General features: G+C 42.8%; 1 protein-coding gene across 3 annotated transcripts in view; it reads left to right on the plus strand.

Moving 5' to 3' along the window:
- LOC133562376 (intermembrane lipid transfer protein VPS13B-like) overlaps nucleotides 1-22,247 on the plus strand; it is an 819,661-nt gene that overhangs the window by 602,757 nt on the left and 194,657 nt on the right. For all 3 annotated transcript variants that reach the window (XM_061916536.1, XM_061916534.1, XM_061916535.1), the window contains exons 42-43: nucleotides 5,495-5,691; nucleotides 21,656-21,837. In XM_061916536.1, coding sequence (XP_061772520.1) covers nucleotides 5,495-5,691; nucleotides 21,656-21,837 — 379 coding nt within the window. The remainder of the gene's footprint in view (nucleotides 1-5,494; nucleotides 5,692-21,655; nucleotides 21,838-22,247) is intronic.

A 22,247-nucleotide genomic window follows, 5' to 3' on the forward strand; every position in this document is an offset into this window, starting at 1 on the left:
GCGTTTTCCGTTCGGGCTCCAGTACTCTGGAATGCCCTCCCGGTAACAGTTCGAGATGCCACCTCAGTAGAAGCATTTAAGTCTCACCTTAAAACTCATTTGTATACTCTAGCCTTTAAATAGACTCCCTTTTTAGACCAGTTGATCTGCCGTTTCTTTTCTTTTTCTTCTATGTCCCACTCTCCCTTGTGGAGGGGGTCCGGTCCGATCCGGTGGCCATGTACTGCTTGCCTGTGTATCGGCTGGGGACATCTCTGCGCTGCTGATCCGCCTCCGCTTGGGATGGTTTCCTGCTGGCTCCGCTGTGAACGGGACTCTCGCTGCTGTGTTGGATCCGCTTTGGACTGGACTCTCGCGACTGTGTTGGATCCATTGTGGATTGAACTTTCACAGTATCATGTTAGACCCGCTCGACATCCATTGCTTTCCTCCTCTCCAAGGTTCTCATAGTCATCATTGTCACCGACGTCCCACTGGGTGTGAGTTTTCCTTGCCCTTATGTGGGCCTACCGAGGATGTCGTAGTGGTTTGTGCAGCCCTTTGAGACACTAGTGATTTAGGGCTATATAAGTAAACATTGATTGATTGATTGATTGACTGTAGCCGAGATAGGCGCCAGCGCCCCCCGCGATCCCAAAAGGGAATAAGCAGTAGAAAATGGATGGATGGATGGATAGAATTCTGGGAAATCCCTTATCTTTCTATTGTGTTGCTAGTGTTTTAGTGAGTTTAACAGTAACTGATAGTCGGAGGTGTGTGTCCACGGGTGTCTTGAGGCCAGTGTCTGAGGGAAGTCGACGGCAGCTGTATGGACAGCACAAGCTCAGCTGATCTCCGTTAAGTGGCGACTTTTTGCCACAATTTTCTCACCGAAAATTGATGTCAACTGTTGGTTGACATTTGGCCGGGATCCATGTTCGCTTGACCGCTCTGATCCATAGGAAAACTTTACCTCTGGGAATTTTAAACAAGGAATCACCGTGTGTTTGTGTGGCTAAAGGCTAAAGCTTCCCAACTCCATCTTTCTACTGTGACTTCTCCAATATTAATTGAACAAATTGCAAAAGATTCAGCAACACAGATGTCCAAAATACTGTGTAATTATGCGGTTAAAGCAGACGACTTTTAGCTGTGTGTGTGTGCGCTGCGCTCATATTTCCTGACAGTCCGTGACGTCACGCGTACACGTCATCATTCCGCGACGTTTTCAACAAGAAACTTCCGGGAAATTTATAAAATGGCAATTTAGTAAACTAAAAAGGCAGTATTGGCATGTGTTGCAATGTTAATATTTCATCATTGATATATAAACTATCAGACTGTGTGGTCGCTAGTAGTGGCTTTCAGTTGGCCTTTAACAACATTCTTTGTGCAGGAACAAAGCTACTCTTGGTCAATCAGAGTTACACTACATTTAAGTGTTTCCGCCCGAATGCTGCTGCGATAGGCTCAAGTCCCCCTCCGGCACTGAAAGGGACAAGCGGTAGAAAATTGACGGATAGAAAAATGGATGAACTATAAGTGGAAGTGGTAGACTTTTAAATGGCCGATTAGGTTTCTTTGGTGATTTAGATAGGCAGGGTTCGTACGGTCATCTATCCATCCATTTCTACCGCTTATTCCCTTTGGGGTCGCGGGGGGTGCTGGCGCCTATCTCAGCTACAATCGGGCGGAAGGCAGGGTACACCCTGGACAAGTCGCCACCTCATCGCAGGGCCAACACAGATAGACAGACAACATTCACACTAACATTCACACACTAGGGCCAATTTAGTGTTGCCAATCAACCTATCCCCAGGTGCATGTCTTTGGTCATGTAAAATTTTAATTAATTTTAAAATAAAATATCCAGGCTCTGGAAAAGTTATGGAAAATTAAAATTACATTTTGAAAAAGTCATAGAAATATCAGGACTTTGACTTGGATTTATTTTGCTTCTTCGATGCAGAGGGAATTTGGAACGAGCCAGGCGAGAATGTGTGTACATGATTAATTTATTCATATACTATAGTACAAAAAGGGAAAACAAAGGGCGCGCTCAGTGGCGGATAATAACCTAGACTAAACTCCAAACAAAACTGCACAATGGCGTGACTTTATACAAGTAAACAAAATATACTATCAAAGGTACAAAACAAACCAAAAACTTGCACAGAGGCATGAATACAAACAAGATCTTATGTGGCTTGGTCCAAGCAATCATCAGCGTGGCAAGGCAGGGTAGGTGCGTGGTCATAGTAAGTAGCATGTAGCACTTCTGTTCTACATGGTAGTGTGCTGGGGGGGCACTACATCTAAGAAGGACAGCTCCAGACTTGAGAAACTGATCAGGCGGGCCGGTACTAGGATGACAGGGGATGCAAAACATTAACAGTGCAATACGTTTTCATAACATGGTCACTACTGCCTACTTTGTCTTGTTATATTCTTATTTTACTGTTATATTTTTATTCCCATTGTTGCTTTTTATATTTTTATTCTTATTGTAATATTTCTCTATTTTTTTTCCATTTAAACCCCCATTGTTTACTTTTTACTTTTATTTAAATTGATCTCAACTCTGTACACTGCTGCTGGAATTTTAATTTTCCCTGCTATCACATGTTGATAAAAAATACAACATTTACATAATAAAAGTCAACTACAGACTTCCCAAATGCTGTAATAAATTAAGCATAATGAGTTGACAAACAGTTTCAATGGAAACTGTTTAATGTTAAACTTTTTATATGTAGAAGAAAGTTTTTTTCATTTTATTTAATCAAAGCAACAACTTGAGGCAGTTTAATGTGGATTAACATGGGCAGAATTATTATAGTGTTCCCAATGTTAAAAGGATAAAGCCATTGTTTACAAATTTGGTAAATAAATAACCCAAAAATGTATATTTTTTTGATTTCTTACTGTACCGAAAATGAACCGAACCGTGACCTCTAAACAGAGGTACGTACCGACTCGAAATTTTTGTGTACCGTTACACCCCTAATATATACACAAAGACTAAATTTAATATATTTTTCAAACCACCAAACTATCATGACAGTCCATAGCAATTAACATTTCGTTACAACACATCGATTTTGTTTGGATTAATGAAATTTAAGATATTTCTTGTCATACCTGTTAATATGGTCTTATGTTTGATCATGTTATGTTTTATTTTTGGACTCTTGTTTCCCGTTTTGCACTTCCTGGTTTTGTTTGTTTCCATAGTTACTCATTAGTTTCCTCCTGGTCTCCAACTCACGCCCCTGCCCTCATCATAGTCATTATTTATACCATTCTGTTTCTGTCCTGGTCCTGGGAACTTTACTTACTGCTTATGCTGTACTACTTGCTACATGCTTTATAGATAGATAGATAGTACTTTATTGCTATTCAAAACTAGGCTGCTACATTACTAATGATTCATGTAACTATAGCTGAAAAATAGTACAATTGCAATAGGAGAGACTATTCATCCCTAAACACAATGGAGTTCAATGAAGTAACAGACAGGCCTTTGCTGCCCCTAAAACACACACACACACACACACACACACACAGAAAAATGAGCTAACGTTACGCTAAAAGCTAATTAGCCCTCACCTCAAGCCTATACTGTGAGCGAGCAGTTTAAGTTTCTAGAACGTCAACGGGCTCAGAGTGATGTTTGTAATAGTTGTGACTGGGAAGTGTTTAGTATAATTTGGGTAGAGTCCGCTCCTCCCCTGCTAGACGAATATCTGCTCGACGCTAAAGCATTGACTACATCGTTCTGAAGTCTGAATACGCACTGCTGATTGGCTGTTACATCGCTCTGAATACGCACTGCTGATTGGTTTTGTATGTAACCAATCAGATGGTTGTGTGGGCAGGACAATGAGGCAGAGATGGAGGCAGAAAGCAGAGCAGCTTGTGAAGACTTCTGCTTCCGAACTTGTTCGGTACGCCCGCGTCCCGAACCGAAACCCCCGTACCGAAACGGTTCGATACAAATACACGTTCCGTTATACCTCTAGTATTTATTGTATATATTTTGCATATTCAAAATATTCTGTTTCAAAATATCATCACACAGATAAGGGAATGTAAATAATCACATTGCAAATCACTTCTCACGATTGTTTACTATTATTAACTACTTTGTCAGAGGCTGATTTGTACCATCAAACAGACTTTTTTACTGCTTCAGCAGCTACTAGGGCAGGGGTGCCCATTACGTCGATCGCGAGCTACCAGTCGACCGCGGGGGGTGTGTCAGTCGATCTCGAGCCCGGCTTTTAAAGAAAATAGACCTAAAAATGAGTGATCATCAATCTTCACCAAGACGTCACTTAAATGACATTCACGGTACCGGAGGGTCTTGTGAGATGACGCTGGCTGCTGCAAGATCATTATTATTAAAATATGACAGAGAGGAAGGCGAGAAACACTTTTTATTTCAACAGAGTCTCGCGCCGTACCTTCCGTCAAAACTCTAAAGGCCGTCTGCACATTTCCTATCTTCACAATAAAAGCCGTGCTTCATGCTGCCTGCGCTAACTAATTACAGAGTCTCGGAAAACTGGCGTGCACAAGCGATCCCTCAGAAAGCTGGCGTGCACATCACTTGTGCACGCCAGCTTTCCGAGGCTCTTATTTTGTTAGCGCAGGCAGCATGAAGCAGGGCTTTTATTGTGAAGATAGGAAATGTGCAGTCGGCCTTTAGAGTTTTGACGGAAGGGACGGCGCGAAAGTCTGTTGAAATAAAAAGTGTTTCTCGCCTTCCTCTCTGTCATTTTTTCATAATAATGAACTGGCAGCAGCCAGCGTCATCTCACAAGACCCTCGGGTGCCGTGAATGTCAATCAAGCAAGCTACGGAATTTGCCGCCAATGTTTTTCTTGTAAAGTGTATGGAAGCTGGATGAATTAGATGCCAAAAACCAACCACTTTCATGTGGTATTGTACAGAAAGGACAACTTTTTTTCTCCTCCATTTGAAAATGTGGGCGTTATCATCATTACTGTCTGATTCCAATCAATGCAAGTCATCAGAATCAGGTAATACACCAACTTATATTCTTGTCTTTGTGAAAGAAAGACATCTATATGTGTTACACATGCTTGTATTATCATTAAACACATTTAACTTGTTTACAAAAATGTCTCTTTCATAAATAAATAAATATAAATGATATATATAAATGAGGTAGATCCCCTCGAGTTGGTCAATTGAATAGTAGCTCGCCTGCAGAAAAAGTGTGGGCACCCCTGTACTAGGGCACTAAATCTTACTTTTACTGGGTGATGAACCCCAAACCTTAATGGGATCTGTTTCCATTTCAATCAGTATTCACAGTCGTTATGATGCGATGGGGTGCACCTGCACAAGCAATGTCCAGCTTTGATGTACAACCTTAACATATAATGTAGAAGAAGTACATTTTTTACATGTGAATGTTTACAGCAGCTGTAATAAAAAAAAAAACATAAAAAAAAACATGTCATGATCTGTCTTTTTTTTTTTTTAGGTACCTTGCAGCCTTCAGTATTGGGATGAGCTCCAGCAGGCCTTTGTTCCATACCGGGAATTTAGCCTGTCGGAGAGCAGCTCCTGTCAGCTGCAACTTCCCAGCCTCAGCCTCCTTGATCAACATAAAGAGCTGGTGGCTTCAGATTTGTGGAGGATTGTACTCAATAGTAACAACGAGGGAGGAGATGAGCAGAGGTAACAATATGTATTATTGTGCATTATTATTATTTATTTCATGTCATTATTATTTGTATATTTACTTTGAGAGAAAAACGCACTAAGTCAATGGTTTGGTTCTTTGCACAATTTTTACTTCCATTTTAAAGGGCCAAAAAATATTATGTTTGGGGTACTACTGTAGTTTTATACGACCTGTTGACTGTTAAGCAGACAATTGTCACTTGCTAGTTTAAATTGCATGTAAGCATGGAACAAAAAGCACCAACAAATACTGTAGATTACAAAGGGGAATGTTTTTTTTTAAAGCTAGTTGTCTTGACATCACCGTTTTGCTGTTCTCTCTCCTAAATTCTGTGCTGAGATACATGCTGTCCTGCTGCTATGATGTCACATTATTTATGGAGCTGACACAGCTCTGCGCCCTTCCGCCTACACTCCCCCGCCGTGGAAACATAAGCTAGATCAGGGTTTAACGATTCAGACTGTAAAGTGGCAAACAAAACTTTACAAGTTGGTTTGAAACATTGCAAAGTTCCCCCGATTTTAAAATACGACATCATTTCTACAGACTTTTAATACCTCTAATTTTATGATAATATGATGACGCTGCAGTGCACAAATCTACCGCTTATTCCCTTTTGGGGCCGCGGGGGGCGTTGGCGCCTATCTCAGCTACAATCGGGCGGAAGGCGGGGTACACCCTGGACAAGTTTCCACCTCATCGCAGGGCGAACACAGATAGACAGACAACATTCACACTCACATTCACACACTAGGGCCAATTTAGTGTTGCCAATCAACCTATCCCCAGGTGCATGTCTTTGGAAGTGGGAGGAAGCCGGAGTACCCGGAGGGAACCCACGCATTCACGGGGAGAACATGCAAACTCCACACAGAAAGATCCCGAGCCTGGATTCGAACCCAGGACTGCAGGACCTTCGTATTGTGAGGCAGACGCACTAACCCCTCTGCCACCGTGAAGCCCTAAGCAGAATAGTACATGTTATAAATGAATAGAAAAGAGCAATATGAATACCAATAACTTGTACAACACGTAATGTACACAATATTAGAGGCATTTATCCATCCATCTATCCATCTTCTTCCGCTTATCCGTGGTCGGGTCGCGGGGGCAGCAGCCTAAGCAGGGAAGCCCAGACATCCCTCTCCCCAGTTACTTCGTCTAGCTCCTCCCGGTGGATCCCGAGGCGTTCCCAGGCCAGCCGGGAGACATGGTCTTCCCAACGTGTCCTGGGTCTTCCCCCGTGGCCCAGTTGGACGTGCCCTAAACACCTCCCTAGGGAGGCGTTCGGGTGGCATCCTGACCAGATGCCCGAACCACCTCATCTGGCTCCTCTGTCATGTTTTTGATTATTTCTTCAATTCAGTGAATATAATGACATCTTCTCAGCACTATTCTTCACATTCACTCTCTCCGTTCGCAGGGTTGGAAAACAAAGTTATGTGATATCTAAGCTATTGCGAGAAAGATGTTTAGGGTCCGGATCTAAATATGCCAACTAGCCATGTACAGGCTCGAAACATAAACTCATGCTCCTAACAAAAAGCTAAGAGACAGCTCATATCTCAAAAATACTCTGAAGTTGGGTTGATAAATACTTGCTAATTTCCTGTTCAAAATGTGTTACTCTCAGCTGAAATGCAGTTCCAGTGAGACTTATATTAAAGTGCACAAAAAACTTCATGCTAGCTTAGTGGTTAGCACGGTTTCTGGTCTCCTCCTGCTGGGTTTGGGGAACTTCCGACCTAGGACAACGTTGGGAAGACTATGTCTCCCGGCTGGCCTGGGAACGCCTCGGGATCCCCCGGGAGGAGCTAGACGAAGTGGCTGGGGAGAGGGAAGTCTGGGCTTTTCGGCTTAGGCTGCTGCCCCCGCGACCCAACCTCGGATAAGTGGAAGAAGATGGATGACAGAGAACGTGGCAAGGATTTCTAAACGTAGCAATGCTAGTGTGCAGACTCGGCACCATACTGATGCAGGAGATAACTTTTTTGCCAGCAACGTCATTAAAATACAAACCCCGTTTCGATATAAGTTGGGAAATTGTGTTAGATGTAAATATAAACGGTATACAATGAATTGCAAATCCTTTTCAACCCATATTCAATAGAATGCACTACAAAGACAAGATATTTGATGTTTAAACTCATAAACTTCAACAACTGCAACACGTGCCAAAGTAATTGGTAAAGGGCATGTTCACCACTGTGTTACATCACCTTTTCTTTTAACAACACTCAATAAATGTTTGGGAACTGAGGAAACTAGTTTAACAGCTGTCGTATTTTACGCTTCATAAAGCGCCACACATTTTCAATGGGAGACAGGTCTGGACTGCAGGCAGGCCAGGGAAGTACCCGCACTCTTCTTTTACAAAGCCACGCTGTTGTAACACTTGTCTTGCTGAAATAAGCAGGGGCGTCAATGATAACGTTGCTTGGATGACAACATATGCTGCTCCAAAACCTGTATGGACCTTTCAGCATTAATGGTGCCTTCACAGATGTGTAAGTTACCCATGCCTTGGGCACTAATACACCCCCATACCATCACAGATGCTGGCTTTTGAACTTTGCGCCTATAACAATCCGAATGGTTATTTTCCTCTTTGTTCTGGAGGACACCATGTCCTCTGTTTCCAAATATAATTTGAAATGTGGACTCGTCAGACCACAGAACACCTTCCACTTTGCATCAGTCCATCTTAGGTGAGCTCTGGCCCTGCCAAGCCGGCGGCGTTTCAGGATATTGTTGATAAATGGGTTTGGCTTTGCATAGTAGAGTTTTAACTTGCACTTACAGATGTAGCGACCAACTGTAGTTACTGACAGTGGTTTCATGAAGTGTTCCTGAGCCCATGTGGTGATATCCTTGACACATTGATGTCGGTTTCTGATGCAGTACCGTCTGAGGGATCAAAAGTTCGTAATATCATTGCTTACGAGCAGTGATTTCTCCAGATTCTCTGAACTTTTTGATGATTTTACGGACCGTAGATGGTAAAATCCCTAAATTCCTTGCAATAGCTCGTTGAGAAATGTTGTTCTAAAACGGTTCGACAATTTGCTTACAAAGTGGTGACCCTCGCCCCATCTTTGTTTGGGAATTACTTAGCAATTCATGGAAGCTGCTTTTATACCCAATCATGGCACCCACCTGTTCCCAATTAGCCTGCACACCTGTGGGATGTTCCATATAAGTGTTTGATGAGCATTCCTCAACTTTTTTAGTATTTATTGCCACCTTTCCCAACTTCTTTGTCACGTGTTGCCGGCATCAAATTCTAAAGTTAATGATTATTTGCAAAAAAAAAAATGTTTATCAGTTTGAACATCAAATATGTTGTCTTTGTAGCATATTCAACTGAATATGGCTTGAAAATGATCTGAAAATCATTGTATTTTGTTTATATTTACATCTAACACAATTCCCCAACTCATATGGAAACAGGGTTTGTAATATCTAAATGGCAAACATCTCTACCAACCGGCATAGCTCGGTTGGTAGAGTGGCCGTGCCAGCAACTTGAGGGTTGCAGGTTCAATTCCCGCTTGTGCCATCCTAGTTACTGCCGTTGTGTCCTTGGGCAAGACACTTCACCCAACGGCTCCCAGTGCCACCCACACTGGTTTAAATGTAACTTAGATATTGGGTGTCACTATGTAAAGCGCTTTGAGTCACTTGAGAAAAGCGCTATATAAAATGTAATTCACAATTTATCGTTGGAAATATGAGGTGGTTGCTGACACTGTAAAGTCTGCTCTCATAACAGTATACTCAGGCAATTATGCTTCTAACCCCGCCATGCACGCAAGTGTAAACATTTCTATTATTTAGTACAGCTCCTTGTTATTTGTGACATTATAAAAAAAAATAGAGGTTCGCGAGTCAGAGAACAAAAATGCCCACAGACTCAATCATACATCTTTAGGAAAGTTGTCCTAGAAGAGCAAAATGTTGTGTAGTTGTGATGGCTATCTTTCCTAGATATTTGTATTATTAATATCAGTACGAATGGGTACCTTTCACATTTGAATCAACGGCACCCATTTGCAGTACTTTTGTGTGTGCTCATTTGTTAAAAATGTAAATTGATTTTAAAAAATTTAACATTTTTATTCAGCGCTGAGCTGTTCATTTATCTTATTTGCTTACAATTCTGTCTCATTTGCAAGTACAATACTGCACTGCATTATAGACTTTGCATGCAGTTACAATTCCCAGACATTAGATGGCAATAGTGTAGAGATTACAGCAAATTAAGGCCCGGGGGCCTCATGCAGCCTGTCGAGCTTTTCTATCTGGCCCACCAGGCATTCCCAAATAATAGTTTTAGATCTTTAAAATCGGAACTGTAGCCACCATTATGATGTGCAGTGACGTTTTCAAATGACCGTAAGTCTTGAACTATGCAAAGTATTTCAATGGTTGGAATCTGCGCTTTTGCATGATATACTAGTTACTATGGTCATCTAAGTCCCAGCTTGGGACTTAGACGAGGCACCAAGCATTGTGGGTAGGGAGCGTTTCCATAGAGTGTTTACAGAGCGGCCAGCCTGAAATGTGGGTGTCAGGGACAGACGCGGAAGGAGATTTCTACCACAAATATGTAAAGCTTAGTGATATATCAGATTGTAGGTGGGTTTTTTTACCCTTCGCGTTCATATTATGCTGTGTTTGTTGCGTTTCGCTTGATAGTCTCAGGAAAGCACAGAGCATCCTGAAAGACGCTACAGGGTGCTAAAAGCGAGCACCAATAGACTAAAAAATAGCTTTTACCCAAGAGCCATAGTAGCACTAAACAGGCACTGAGTGAACACAATATGTCCATCATGTCCTCATGTGTAATGTTTAAATGTTTTTTCTATTTTTTCGGACTACAATGTGCAATAATGTTTTATGTATATGTGTATATATATTCATATGCATGCAGATATGCATCTGTGTGGATATATATACATATACATAGATACATCTGTCATCTCTATCTTTTTTTTTTACTATTTATACTAACATATTGTATATGCACCTTAGGAGGAGCTGCTCCAATTTCGTTGTTCTTTGAACCTGTTCATTGCAATAATGACAATAAAACTCTATTCTATTCTATTCTATTCTAGTAAGATAATGTATTTCCTTGAATTGCCGCTGGGCATATAGTATGCGCCTGCCTTGAATTACTGCCGGGTCAAACTCGTGACGTCACGAGTGACACTTCCCCTGTCATCATTTTCAAAATGGAGGAGGCTTATTTCAATGCCGGTAAATTGAAATTGCATAAAGGGAAGAAGATTAAGAGCTATTCAGTAGGATTTAAGGTCCAAGCTTACATCACACTCAATGTTTTACTGCACGCCTTTGGTAAGTGCCGGAGTGAGAAGAGGTTTTAAAATAATTAGCGCTTGCTTACTTTTACCGCATGCCTTTGGTAAGCGCAGGAGTCAGAAGAGGTTTTAAATTAATTAGCGCCCCGGCGACAATTCAAGGATATACGGTATGTCGATTAAGAAGGGGTGTGACATTCATCCATCCATCCATCCATTTTCTGCCGCTTATTCCCTTTCGGGGTCGCGGGGGGCGCTGGCGCCTATCTCAGCTACAATTGGGCGGAAGGCGGGGTACACCCTGGACAAGTCGCCACCTCATCGCAGGGCCAACACAGATAGACGGACAACATTCACACTCACATTCACACACTAGGGCCAAATTAGTGTTGCCAATCAACCTATCCCCAGGTGCATGTCTTTGGAAGTGGGAGGAAGCCGGAGTACCCGGAGGGAACCCACGCATTCACGGGGAGAACATGCAAACTCCACACAGAAAGATCCCGAGCCTGGATTTGAACCCAGGACTGCAGGAACCTCGTATTGTGAGGCAGACGCACTAACCCCTCTGCCACCGTGAAGCCCTGTGACGTTCATATGTCCTCAATATTCAGTGTTTTATCGGCCATAGTTAATATTGTAAATCCCACATTCTTTATCTTCGTGTGGATTCTGGGTGTCTCATTCAGTAAAAAAATTTAAAATGCCTGTCGTAACGTGTTTAGCATTCAATCAGACATTATTGTGAGGTTTTGTATTAGTGTTCCTAAAAATCAGATATATTGGCTCCCAGACACATTTTTTTTCTCTAAATAAGCCCCCCAAAAGTCTAAATAATTGCCCAGGCTTGGATTACAGTGTGTTACTATTGCCAGTAGTTAGTCTTTGCCAATATGTTGAATGTGCCAGTCTTGTTTTTTATGGAGCCCGACAAAGTGTTTATACCGTATATATTGCATGTATTACATACTAGCTCTTTGATTGCAACATGCATCGTAGTTGTATTTTTATTACCAAATTTGGAGGCATTGAAATCGCCTCGTAAAATAGCTAATGCTAATATTTAGCAAGACTATTGAAAATCCAATGTAAATTGAGCATTGAGAGAGACTTCGCTCCCTCTTGCACCTACGGGTTAAGTCGGCAGGCACGCAAGACGCATGAAGTCACGCCCTTCCCCATGCTCGACCCACCATCAAAATTCAGGAAAATTGGAGCATGTAGAACAGGGGTGTCAAACTCAAATACAGAGTGGACCAAAATTTTAAACGGAACAAAGCCGCGGGCCAAGGTTGAACAAATTAACTTCTTAATAGGGACCCAAACAAGTTTTGCATTAAATATTGAACAAGCAAGGCTTGTATAACTTTAGTGACATGCAAAATCCAGTTTCAAATAATAATAATAATAATTAAAAAAAAATAGCAATGGGATATCAAATAAAATTTAAATAAAAATGTTATGCCTTTTTTTCTATTTGCAATCTTCTGAGGTAAATATCAATTTTTTTACACAGGCTAATAATACATTTGAAAATAAAATAACAATAATGAATGAACTAAACATTCAAGCCTTGAAGTAGCAAGAGAAAATGCATGAATAAAACGTTAATTATTGCTCAGTTTACTGGAAGTTTCCCGGAAGAGTTAGTGCTGCAAGGGGTTCTGGGTATTTGTTCTGTTGTGTTACGGTGTGGATGTTCACCCAAAATGTGTTTGTCATTCTTGTTTGGTGTGGGTTCAGTGTGGCGCATATTTGTAACAGTGCTAAAGTTGTTTATACGGCCACCCTCAGTGTGACCTGTATGGCTGTTGACCAAGTATGCATTGCATTCACTTTTGCGTGTGTGTGTGTGGGTGTGTAAAAGCCACAAATATGTGACACGCTGTTAGTATGGAGGAAAAGTGGACGTGTTGACAGGTTGTAGAGAACGCTAAAGGCGGTGTCTTAAATGCACGCCCCCAATATAGTTGTCCAGGTGGAAATCGGTAGAAATTCGGGAGAATGGTTGCCCTGAGAGATTTTCGGGAGGGGCACTGAACTCCAGGAGTCTACCGGGAAAATTAGGAGGGTTGGCAAGTATGAGTATTAGCGGTGAATGCGGTGTTACAGCGGCACCGATGCTGTATAACACCGGCGGGCCAGCTCTAATGCTAAATTGATATTGCCTCAAGGGCCAAATTAAATTACACGGCGGGCCAGATTTGGCCCGCGGGCCAGAGTTTGACACCCATGATGTAGAAGGAAGTTATGACTGTTATCATTTTCCACCACAAGCGTGTGATATTGGCAGCACAGCAGTTGTGTTTTACCCAATGCTCTTAGTTACCATAAAAAAAATCTAAGGAAGATCGGAGCCTGTTGAAGGAAATTTTTACTGTTCTAATTTTCCAGGGGGCGATATTGATGTCAATATCAACGTGTAGTCATGATCAGACCCCAACTTAAACGCCTCATATCAGTTTTGGAAGGAGATCTAATCCTATGTGCAGTAATGACAGTTTGATTTAGATTTATTGGTCCCGGTTGGGGAAACTCATTTTCACTGCCTTACATTTAAACATATAGACATTACACATCACAAAACAAAAATAACAAAAAGACATCATACATGACCGACACATTTACAGGCTTTATCAGACGGGTCGGCCGGGCCTGCTGTTAAGGGCGGCTATAGCTGCAGGGATAAGGCTTTTCTGGAGGCGGGCCCTCCGGAATTTGATGATTCTGTACCTGTGCCCTGATGGTAGTGGGATTATGTATTTGTGTAGTGGGTGACTGATATCCTGGACTATTGTGTTTGCCAGTCGAGTGATGGACCTGTGGTTTGGATCTGAAATGTTGGGTGTGGGTTGGCTGATAATTTTAGCTGCTATGTTTGTAATGCGTGAGTTTGGTCTGGTTGGTTACAGAAAGCATGGTTAAAAAACATGTGGAAAAGTACAGAAGGATTGTTGATGGCGGGGAGCAGTGTTTTCCGCCAGGCTCCGCCCACTACAAGTGGATACGCATAGATGCTGACCGATCCAGCACTTTGGGTTGTCGTTGCATTTGTACCAATTTTGATCAAGAGCTGAATTTGTGGAGCCGAGTTTTAAATGTTGAATCTTTTGTGGCGAACCTTCAGATCAAATGTTGCCGCCATGCCACGTCCAGATCCTATAGCTTAGGCAAAATTCCTTAGTAATCTATCATCGCCCATCCCTCTGGTATCTGTCATTTTAACAGCGGTTCATTTGGTTAAAGTCCCGTTTTTGACCTTAAAATGGCAGACGGAAACCTTTAATGTGTTTTCAAATATGGGTTCTTGAGACTTTTACATGCTTCCTGACATGATAGACTTCTCTGGCAATTTTCGTTCCAAAGCTTGAATTTGGTGGCTGGGGCAAATTTCTTTCAAATTTTCAAAGGGGCGCTAGAGAGTCAATGTGTATCGGACTGTCTTATTGTGGCGGTCCGCTCCCTGTATGATCAGTGTCAGAGCCTGGTCCGCATTGCTGGCAGTAAGTCGGACACGTTTCCAGTGAGGGTTGGACTCCGCCAAGGCTGCCCTTTGGTTCTCGTCCGGAAAAGGGTGGAGTGCCATCTCCGGGTTAGGGAGGAGACCCTGCCCCAAGTGGAGGGGATCAAGTACCTAGGAGTCTTGTTCACGAGTGGGGGAAGAGTGGATCGGTGCGGTGTCTTCAGTAATGCGGACGTAGTACCAATCCGTTGTGGTGAAGAAGGAGCTGAGCCGGAAGGCAAAGCTCTCAATTTACCGGTTGATCTACGTTCCCATCCTCACCTATGGTCATGAGCTTTGGGTCATGACCGAAAGGATAAGATCACGGGTACAAGCGGCCGAAATGAGTTTCCTCCGCCGTGTGGCGGGGCTCTCCCTTAGAGATAGGGTGAGAAGCTCTGCCATCCGGGAGGAACTCAAAGTAAAGCCGCTGCTCCTCCACATCGAGAGGATTCAGATGAGGTGGTCCGAGCATCTGGTCAGGATGCCACCCGAACACCTACCGAGGGGAGGTGTTTAGGGCACGTCCAACCGGTAGGAGGCCACGGGGAAGACCCAGGACACGTTGGGAAGACTATGTCTCCCGGCTGGCCTGGGAACGCCTCAGGATTCCCCGGGAAGAGCTAGACGAAGTGGCTGGGGAGAAGGAAATCTGGGTTTCGGATAAGCGGAAGAAGATGGATGGATGTTCAGTACCCCCAAAATACTGCGATGAGGTGGCGACTAGTCCAGTGTGTTTCCCGCCTTCCGCCCGAATGCAGCTGAGATAGGCTCCAGCAACCCCAAAAGGGACAAGCGGTAGAAAAATGGATAGATGGATGGATACCCCCAAAATATCCAATTTTCCCCACACCAGACGTGCTTGCAAAAAGTGGTGAGCCTGTGTGCATGTTAAATGCAATCAAAGTTAGGGGAAAATAATACACGCCGCAATTACAATTGGGCCCTAATTAGCACTAACATTGCACATTTTGAAAGGTAGAGACTTTGTTTACTTGTAAGTGCCTTCTTCTTGCTTTGTTTGCATGGAAAGTTGTAACATTACCCAAAAGCAGTCCAGCTGAGTGCTTGACTGGTTGTTTCCCGGCCAAATGCTTGAGCCACTGCGGAGTTTGCAACCGGATGTGATGGCATTGTGCAACAAAGGTATCGAAATATGATTTTATTGGTTCTCGGTGAATCGGTACACAGTTGTGCCGACGGACTTTGGTTGGTACCTAGGAAAGTACCAAATTAGGTACTATCCCTACTTCCGTGTGCTTTGTTAATGACACAGCTGTATGTTATTGTATATTAATATGCTGTAATTTATGCAAATATCTTTAAGCTTTACCTGTACTGTATTTATTTTGAACATGTGTGGGTGAAATCAGAGAAGGCGAACACACATCCAGGCCACTGAGCACAAAAGTCAGCAATGTGTCCCTCATCCCACATATGGTGAGCAGGAGCTGGGAGCGGGTTTGGAAGGCGTTCAGATCGACCTAATGAGATTTCCCAGCACACCAAGTGCCTGTCAGGGCCCATCCGGATTCCTTCCTGCTTACCTTGAGTGTATCTAATCGTAGGGAAAGCTCACGGGAAGCACGAGGAGTAAAAGCCCCCTTTGGTTTGGCTCAAAAGTTGCTAGAAGGGTTGGGTTGACTCGTAAGACCAAACAAAGAATGTGTTTGGTCTTACTACCACTGCTTCTCTTCTCTTAAATCGCAGCCAACACCTTCTGACTTCTTATGGGCTTCACGCATTTCAATTCATTTTTTTTTATCCCCGCATTTCCTCCTGAGATTTATGGAACTTTAAGTGGAATAAAATTGCCAAGCCCACAAAGTGCTCTTCGAGAGCGAGAAGAACAAAGAAAACAAGAAAACATGCCCTAGAACAAACTGAGAAACACTGTAAAACTAAACGTACATCTGCATTTCATTATAATCATACTTCAAACATTGCCTTAAAGTTTAAATTGTTTGTCGTTATTGATCAAAATTGATTCCTTTCTATTTGCTCTGAAGTCTCTGAAAAAAAAGTCCTGGCTGCCCTGCCAACTGAAAGTAATGAAAATTGTCAACATATGATGCTTATCTTTTTAAGGGGCTCTCTGCCGCACCAGCCGTTATTTAGGTCTCGAGCATTTCCTGCTGCAGTGGTTATGCTGGACCGAGCTAGCGGCAAATTACTGAGCAAATGGTCATTCACTTCAATTATTTTCCATTCAGCACTATCGACCATGACATACAGTTAATGTCCACGGGGAGGATCTCCTGTATGTGAACCGCAACAGTGATGGTGTACCTAATCTTAATGTCACATTTTATTTAAAAAACATTTTTTTTTATTAAGATCAATCAATCAATCGATCAATCAATGTTTATTTATATAGCCCTAAATCACAAATGTCTCAAAGGACTGCACAAACCACTACAACTACGACATCCTCGGAAGAACCCACATAAGGGCAAGGAAAACTCACACCCAGTGGGACGCCGGTGACAATGATGACTATGAGAACCTTGGAGAGGACCTCAAATGTGGGCAACACTTGGGGATGCTGCTCATTTCTTAGAGAAGCAGCTAGCGTGCTAATCAGTGTTTTATAAACACATACAGTATTTCCTTGAATTGCCGCCGGGGCGCTAATTAATTTAAAACCTCTTCTCACTCCTGCGCTTACCAAAGGCATGCGGTAAAAGTAAGCATGCGCTAATTATTTTACCACTTACCAAAGGCATGCAGTAAAAAATTGAGTGTAATGTAAGGATGCCATCATGAATAGCACATTTAATTAAAAAAAATGTATTATGGTCTTACCTTTACTTATAAATATAGTCCATGCCAGCTCCTTCTGATCAAAAGCATCGATAACTTGTTCATAGAAGTCTTCCTTATCTTTCTTCAGTTTTAAAAGTCTCTCTGTCTTGATGGAGATCTTCCTTTATTACCTCCTCCAGCACATATCACGTCACTCATTTCACTTCTTCTGCAGCCGAGTAATGGCAAGAAGGATCACTAGCGCCCTCTACCACCAGGTGGCGGGAGTCATTTAATGACTCATATTTGACGGACGCAGCTACGGTATAGTGACGGTCTCAAGCCGTCGTCTTGCGGGTTCCCAGGACCAACAAGGAAGGACATGGCTTGAGCAGTTTGACTTTGTTTTTCAATAAAACCTCAGTCCAGGTTGCTCTTCCGCTCCTTCAAGGAAATACGGTAGCTGTCTATCTTAGCTCAGACAGCTATGTGTTTACAAACACTTTGATTAGGGTCCTACTGGGGTATGAGGTTAATGTATATTGTATTCATGTAAATTAATGATTTATCAATAAAGTACTATCTATCTAATCATTAATTAACATCATACGCAAATACGGTGTTAGCTTTCACTGTTATGCTGATGACACCCAACTCTACTTGCCCCTAAAGCTGACTAACACGCCGGATTGTAGTCAGCTGGAGGCGTGTCTTAATGAAATTAAACAATGGATGTCCGCTAACTTTTTGCAACTCAACGCCAAAAAAACGGAAACGCTGATTATCGGTCCTGCTAGACACCGACCTCTATTTAATAATACAACTCTAACATTTGACAACCAAACAATTAAACAAGGCGACTCGGTAAAGAATCTGGGTATTATCTTCTACCCAACTCTCTCCTTTGAGTCACACATTAAAAGCGTTACTAAAACGGCCTTCTTTCATCTCCGTAATATCGCTAAAATTCGCTCCATTCTGTCCACTAAAGACGCTGAGATCATTATCCGTGCGTTTGTTACGTCTCGCCTCGATTACTGTAACGTATTATTTTCGGGTCTCCCCATGTCTAGCATTAAAAGATTACAGTTGGTACAAAATGCGGCTGCTAGACTTTTGACAAGAACAAGAAAGTTTGATCACGTGGCGCAGTGGGGAGAGTGGCTGTGCGCAACCCGAGCGTCCCTGGTTCAATTCCCACCAAGTACCAACCTCGTCACGTCCGTTGTGTCCTGAGCAAGACACTTCACCCTTGCTCCTGATGGGTGCTGGTTGGCGCCTTGCATGGCAGTTCCTTCCATCAGTGTGTGAATGTGTGTGTGAATGGGTAAATGTGGAAGTAGTGTCAAAGCGCTTTGAGTACCTTGAAGGTAGAAAAGCGCTATACAAGTACAACCCATTTATCATTTATCATTACGCCTGTACTGGCTCACCTGCACTGGCTTCCTGTGCACTTAAGATGTGACTTTAAGGTTTTACTACTTACGTATAAAATACTACACGGTCTAGCTCCATCCTATCTTGCCGATTGTATTGTACCATATGTCCCGGCAAGAAATCTGCGTTCAAAGGACTCCGGCTTATTATTGATTCGCAAAGCCCAAAAAAAGTCTGCGGGCTATAGAGCGTTTTCATTTCGGGCTCCAGTACTCTGGAATGCCCTCCCGGTAACAGTTCGAGATGCCACCTCAGTAGAAGCATTTAAGTCTCACCTTAAAACTCATTTGTATACTCTAGCCTTTAAATAGACTCCCCTTTTAGACCAGTTGATCTGCCGTTTCTTTTCTTTTTCTCCTATGTCCCACTCTCCCTTGTGGAGGGGGTCCGGTCCGATCCGGTGGCCATGTACTGCTCGCCTGTGTATCGGCTGGGGACATCTCTGCGCTGCTGATCCGCCTCCGCTTGGGATGGTTTCCTGCTGGCTCCGCTGTGAACTGGACTCTCGCTGCTGTGTTGGATCCGCTTTGGACTGGACTCTCGCGACTGTGTTGGATCCATTGTGGATTGAACTTTCACAGTATCATGTTAGACCCGCTCGACATCCATTGCTTTCCTCCTCTCCAAGGTTCTCATAGTCATCATTGTCACCGACGTCCCACTGGGTGTGAGTTTTCCTTGCCATTATGTGGGCCTACCGAGGATGTCGTAGTGGTTTGTGTTGTGGTTTGTGCAGCCCTTTGAGACACTAGTGATTTAGGGCTATATAAGTAAACATTGATTGATTGATTGATGAATACAATATACATTAACCTCATACCCCATTAGGACCCTAACTATTTTGGATATTTTCAGTATCCGCCGTATATACCATCGTATCTGTGTTACTATAACCCAGTTGAAGCTGGGACGCATTGTCTTTAATCTCCTTTCTAATAAGTTCAATTTTCTTATTAAAGAACTTCATAAAGTCATCTGCCGAATGGGTGGAGCTACTGGAAGGAGTCCCTTGTTGGGTTAGCGATGCTACTGTACTAAACAAAAATTTGGGATCGTTTTTATTAATGCGGATGAGATTTGAGTAATAATTAGTTTTAGCTAAGGTAAGCATGCGTTTATAAGTTATTAAACTATCACTCCATGCTTGATGGTGCACATCAAGTTACATTTAAACCAGTGTGGGTGGCACTGGGAGCAGGTGGGTAAAGTGTCTTGCCCAAGGACACAACGGGCAGTGACTAGGATGGCACAAGCGGGAATCGAACCTGCAACCCTCAAGTTGCTGGCACGGCCACTCTACCAACCGAGCTATGCCGCCCCATTTACCTTTTGTAAATGATTTCACTAAAATACGAGAAAAGATCAAACTTGTATGCTTATTGGAGGACAATTAGATGTTAACTGGCTGTCCAACAATGAGGTTGTGTCTTGTCCAAGGTGTACGCCGCCTTCCGCCCGAATGCAGCTGAGATAGGCTCAGACAAACTATTGATAGCGGCGCCGTGGTTACTTCCGTGTCACTTTGTTTCCATCATCAAGTGGTCTGCTGCTCCCTGTAAGACTATTCTAGATCATAAATCATGCATTTCACCTGGACAGAAGACATCTGAGTAGGTATTCCGACAAGTTGGTACACTTTGACAGCCATTAAGACCCCGAAACTGGCGAGGACAACACAAAAAGTCGCTTGTTTGGTTTTTTTAATCAATTTTAATACATTGCTTAGAATAGTGATGAATAAGAATCACAATTCAGATGTGATTTGATTTTTAGCAGCCCCACTGAACAATTATTCTCAAATTAAGATTAAACACGGGCTTCACGGTGGGAGAAGGGTTAGTGCGTCTGCCTCTCAACACGAAGGTCCTGAGTAGTCCTGGGTTCAATCCCGGGCTCGGGATCTTTCTGTGTGGAGTTTGCATGTTCCCTCCGGGTACTCCGGCTTCCTCCCACTTCCAAAGACATGCACCTGGGGATAGGTTGATTGGCAACACTAAATGGTCCCTAGTGTGTGAAAGTGAGTGTGAATGTTGTCTGTCTATCTGTGTTGGCCCTGCGATGAGGTGGCGACTTGTCCAGGGTGTACCCTGCCTTCCGCCCGATTGTAGCTGAGATGGGCGCCAGCGCCCCCCGCGACCCCAAAAAGGGAATAAGCGGTAGAAAATGGATGGTTGGATGGATCTATATCAATATCGTATTTATTCGAAACTAAAACTTGATTAAAATATTTCAGTGTGTTTAACATTTTAAGCATATTCAACAATACAGTGATAATGATAACCAGGATGACTTTGGTCGCAAAAATGTTTCATACATATTTTAATGTTAGGGCTTCACGGTGGCAGAGGGGTTAGTGCGTCTGCCTCACAATACGAAGGTCCTGCAGTCCTGGGTTCAAATCCAGGCTCGGGATCTTTCTGTGTGGAGTTTGCATGTTCTCCCCGTGAATGCGTGGGTTCCCTCCGGGTACTCCGGCTTCCTCCCACTTCCAAAGACATGCACCTGGGGATAGGTTGATTGGCAACACTAAATTGGCCCTAGTGTGTGAATGTTGTCTGTCTATCTGTGTTGGCCCTGTGATGAGGTGGCGACTTGTCCAGGGTGTACCCCGCCTTCCGCCCGATTGTAGCTGAGATAGGCGCCAGCGCCCCCTGCGACCCCAAAAGGGAATAAGCGGTAGAAAATGGATGGATGGATGTTAATGTTATGGAGACATAAAAGCAGACCAGTGGTTCTCAAACCTTTTCTAGTTTGTCATTTTAAAATGATGCTCTCCATCTCAAATACTAAACCAGGGCTACAAACACATGGTCTTAATTTTGTACACATTTTTAAAAATGTATGTATTTGTATTATTTTCAATGTGGTTCTTCATTTTTTATCAATCTCATATTGTATGTGCACACATCTTAATTAATCTCCTTTTTTTTTTTGTTCCTTTGCTCCCAGTTCAGATAGCGAGTCTGGCTCCCAGCTGCCATGCGATCAGCTGGTATCTCCCATGGCTCTCGCGGCGTGCACTCGTGTCGACTCCTGCTTCGCGCCTTGGTTTGTCCCCTCGCTGGGCGTGTCCCTGCAGCTGGCACATGTCCAAGTTCACCTCTGCCACCATCTAGAACAACTGGGAACAGGTTAGGACACATAATACAAAATACTTGATGTATACACTGCAAAAAGTTAGGGTTCCAAAACAAGAATAAAAAATACAAAAATTAGAGGTATTTTGTTTGAACTAAGCAAAATAATCTGCCATTAGAACAAGAAAATTTAGCTTGGCAACACTTTCTAAAACAGGTAAAATTAGCGAACCTCATTGAACCCAAAAATACCTTAAAATAACTATATTCTCACTAATAACAACTGTACCAGTATATGAGTACGTATTTTCTTTTGTTTCATTGAAAATAAAACAGCAAAGTCTATTTGGCTGTCATTTGTTTTAATTATGAGACACAAATTGTGTCAAAGTCATGATTTTTTTTTTCATGATTGAAATAACAAATTATTACTTTAAAAAAGTAGTTTTATATTTGTGAGTGTT

This window comes from Nerophis ophidion, linkage group LG11 (genome assembly GCF_033978795.1).
Source record: "Nerophis ophidion isolate RoL-2023_Sa linkage group LG11, RoL_Noph_v1.0, whole genome shotgun sequence".
NCBI classification, from domain to species: domain Eukaryota; kingdom Metazoa; phylum Chordata; class Actinopteri; order Syngnathiformes; family Syngnathidae; genus Nerophis; species Nerophis ophidion.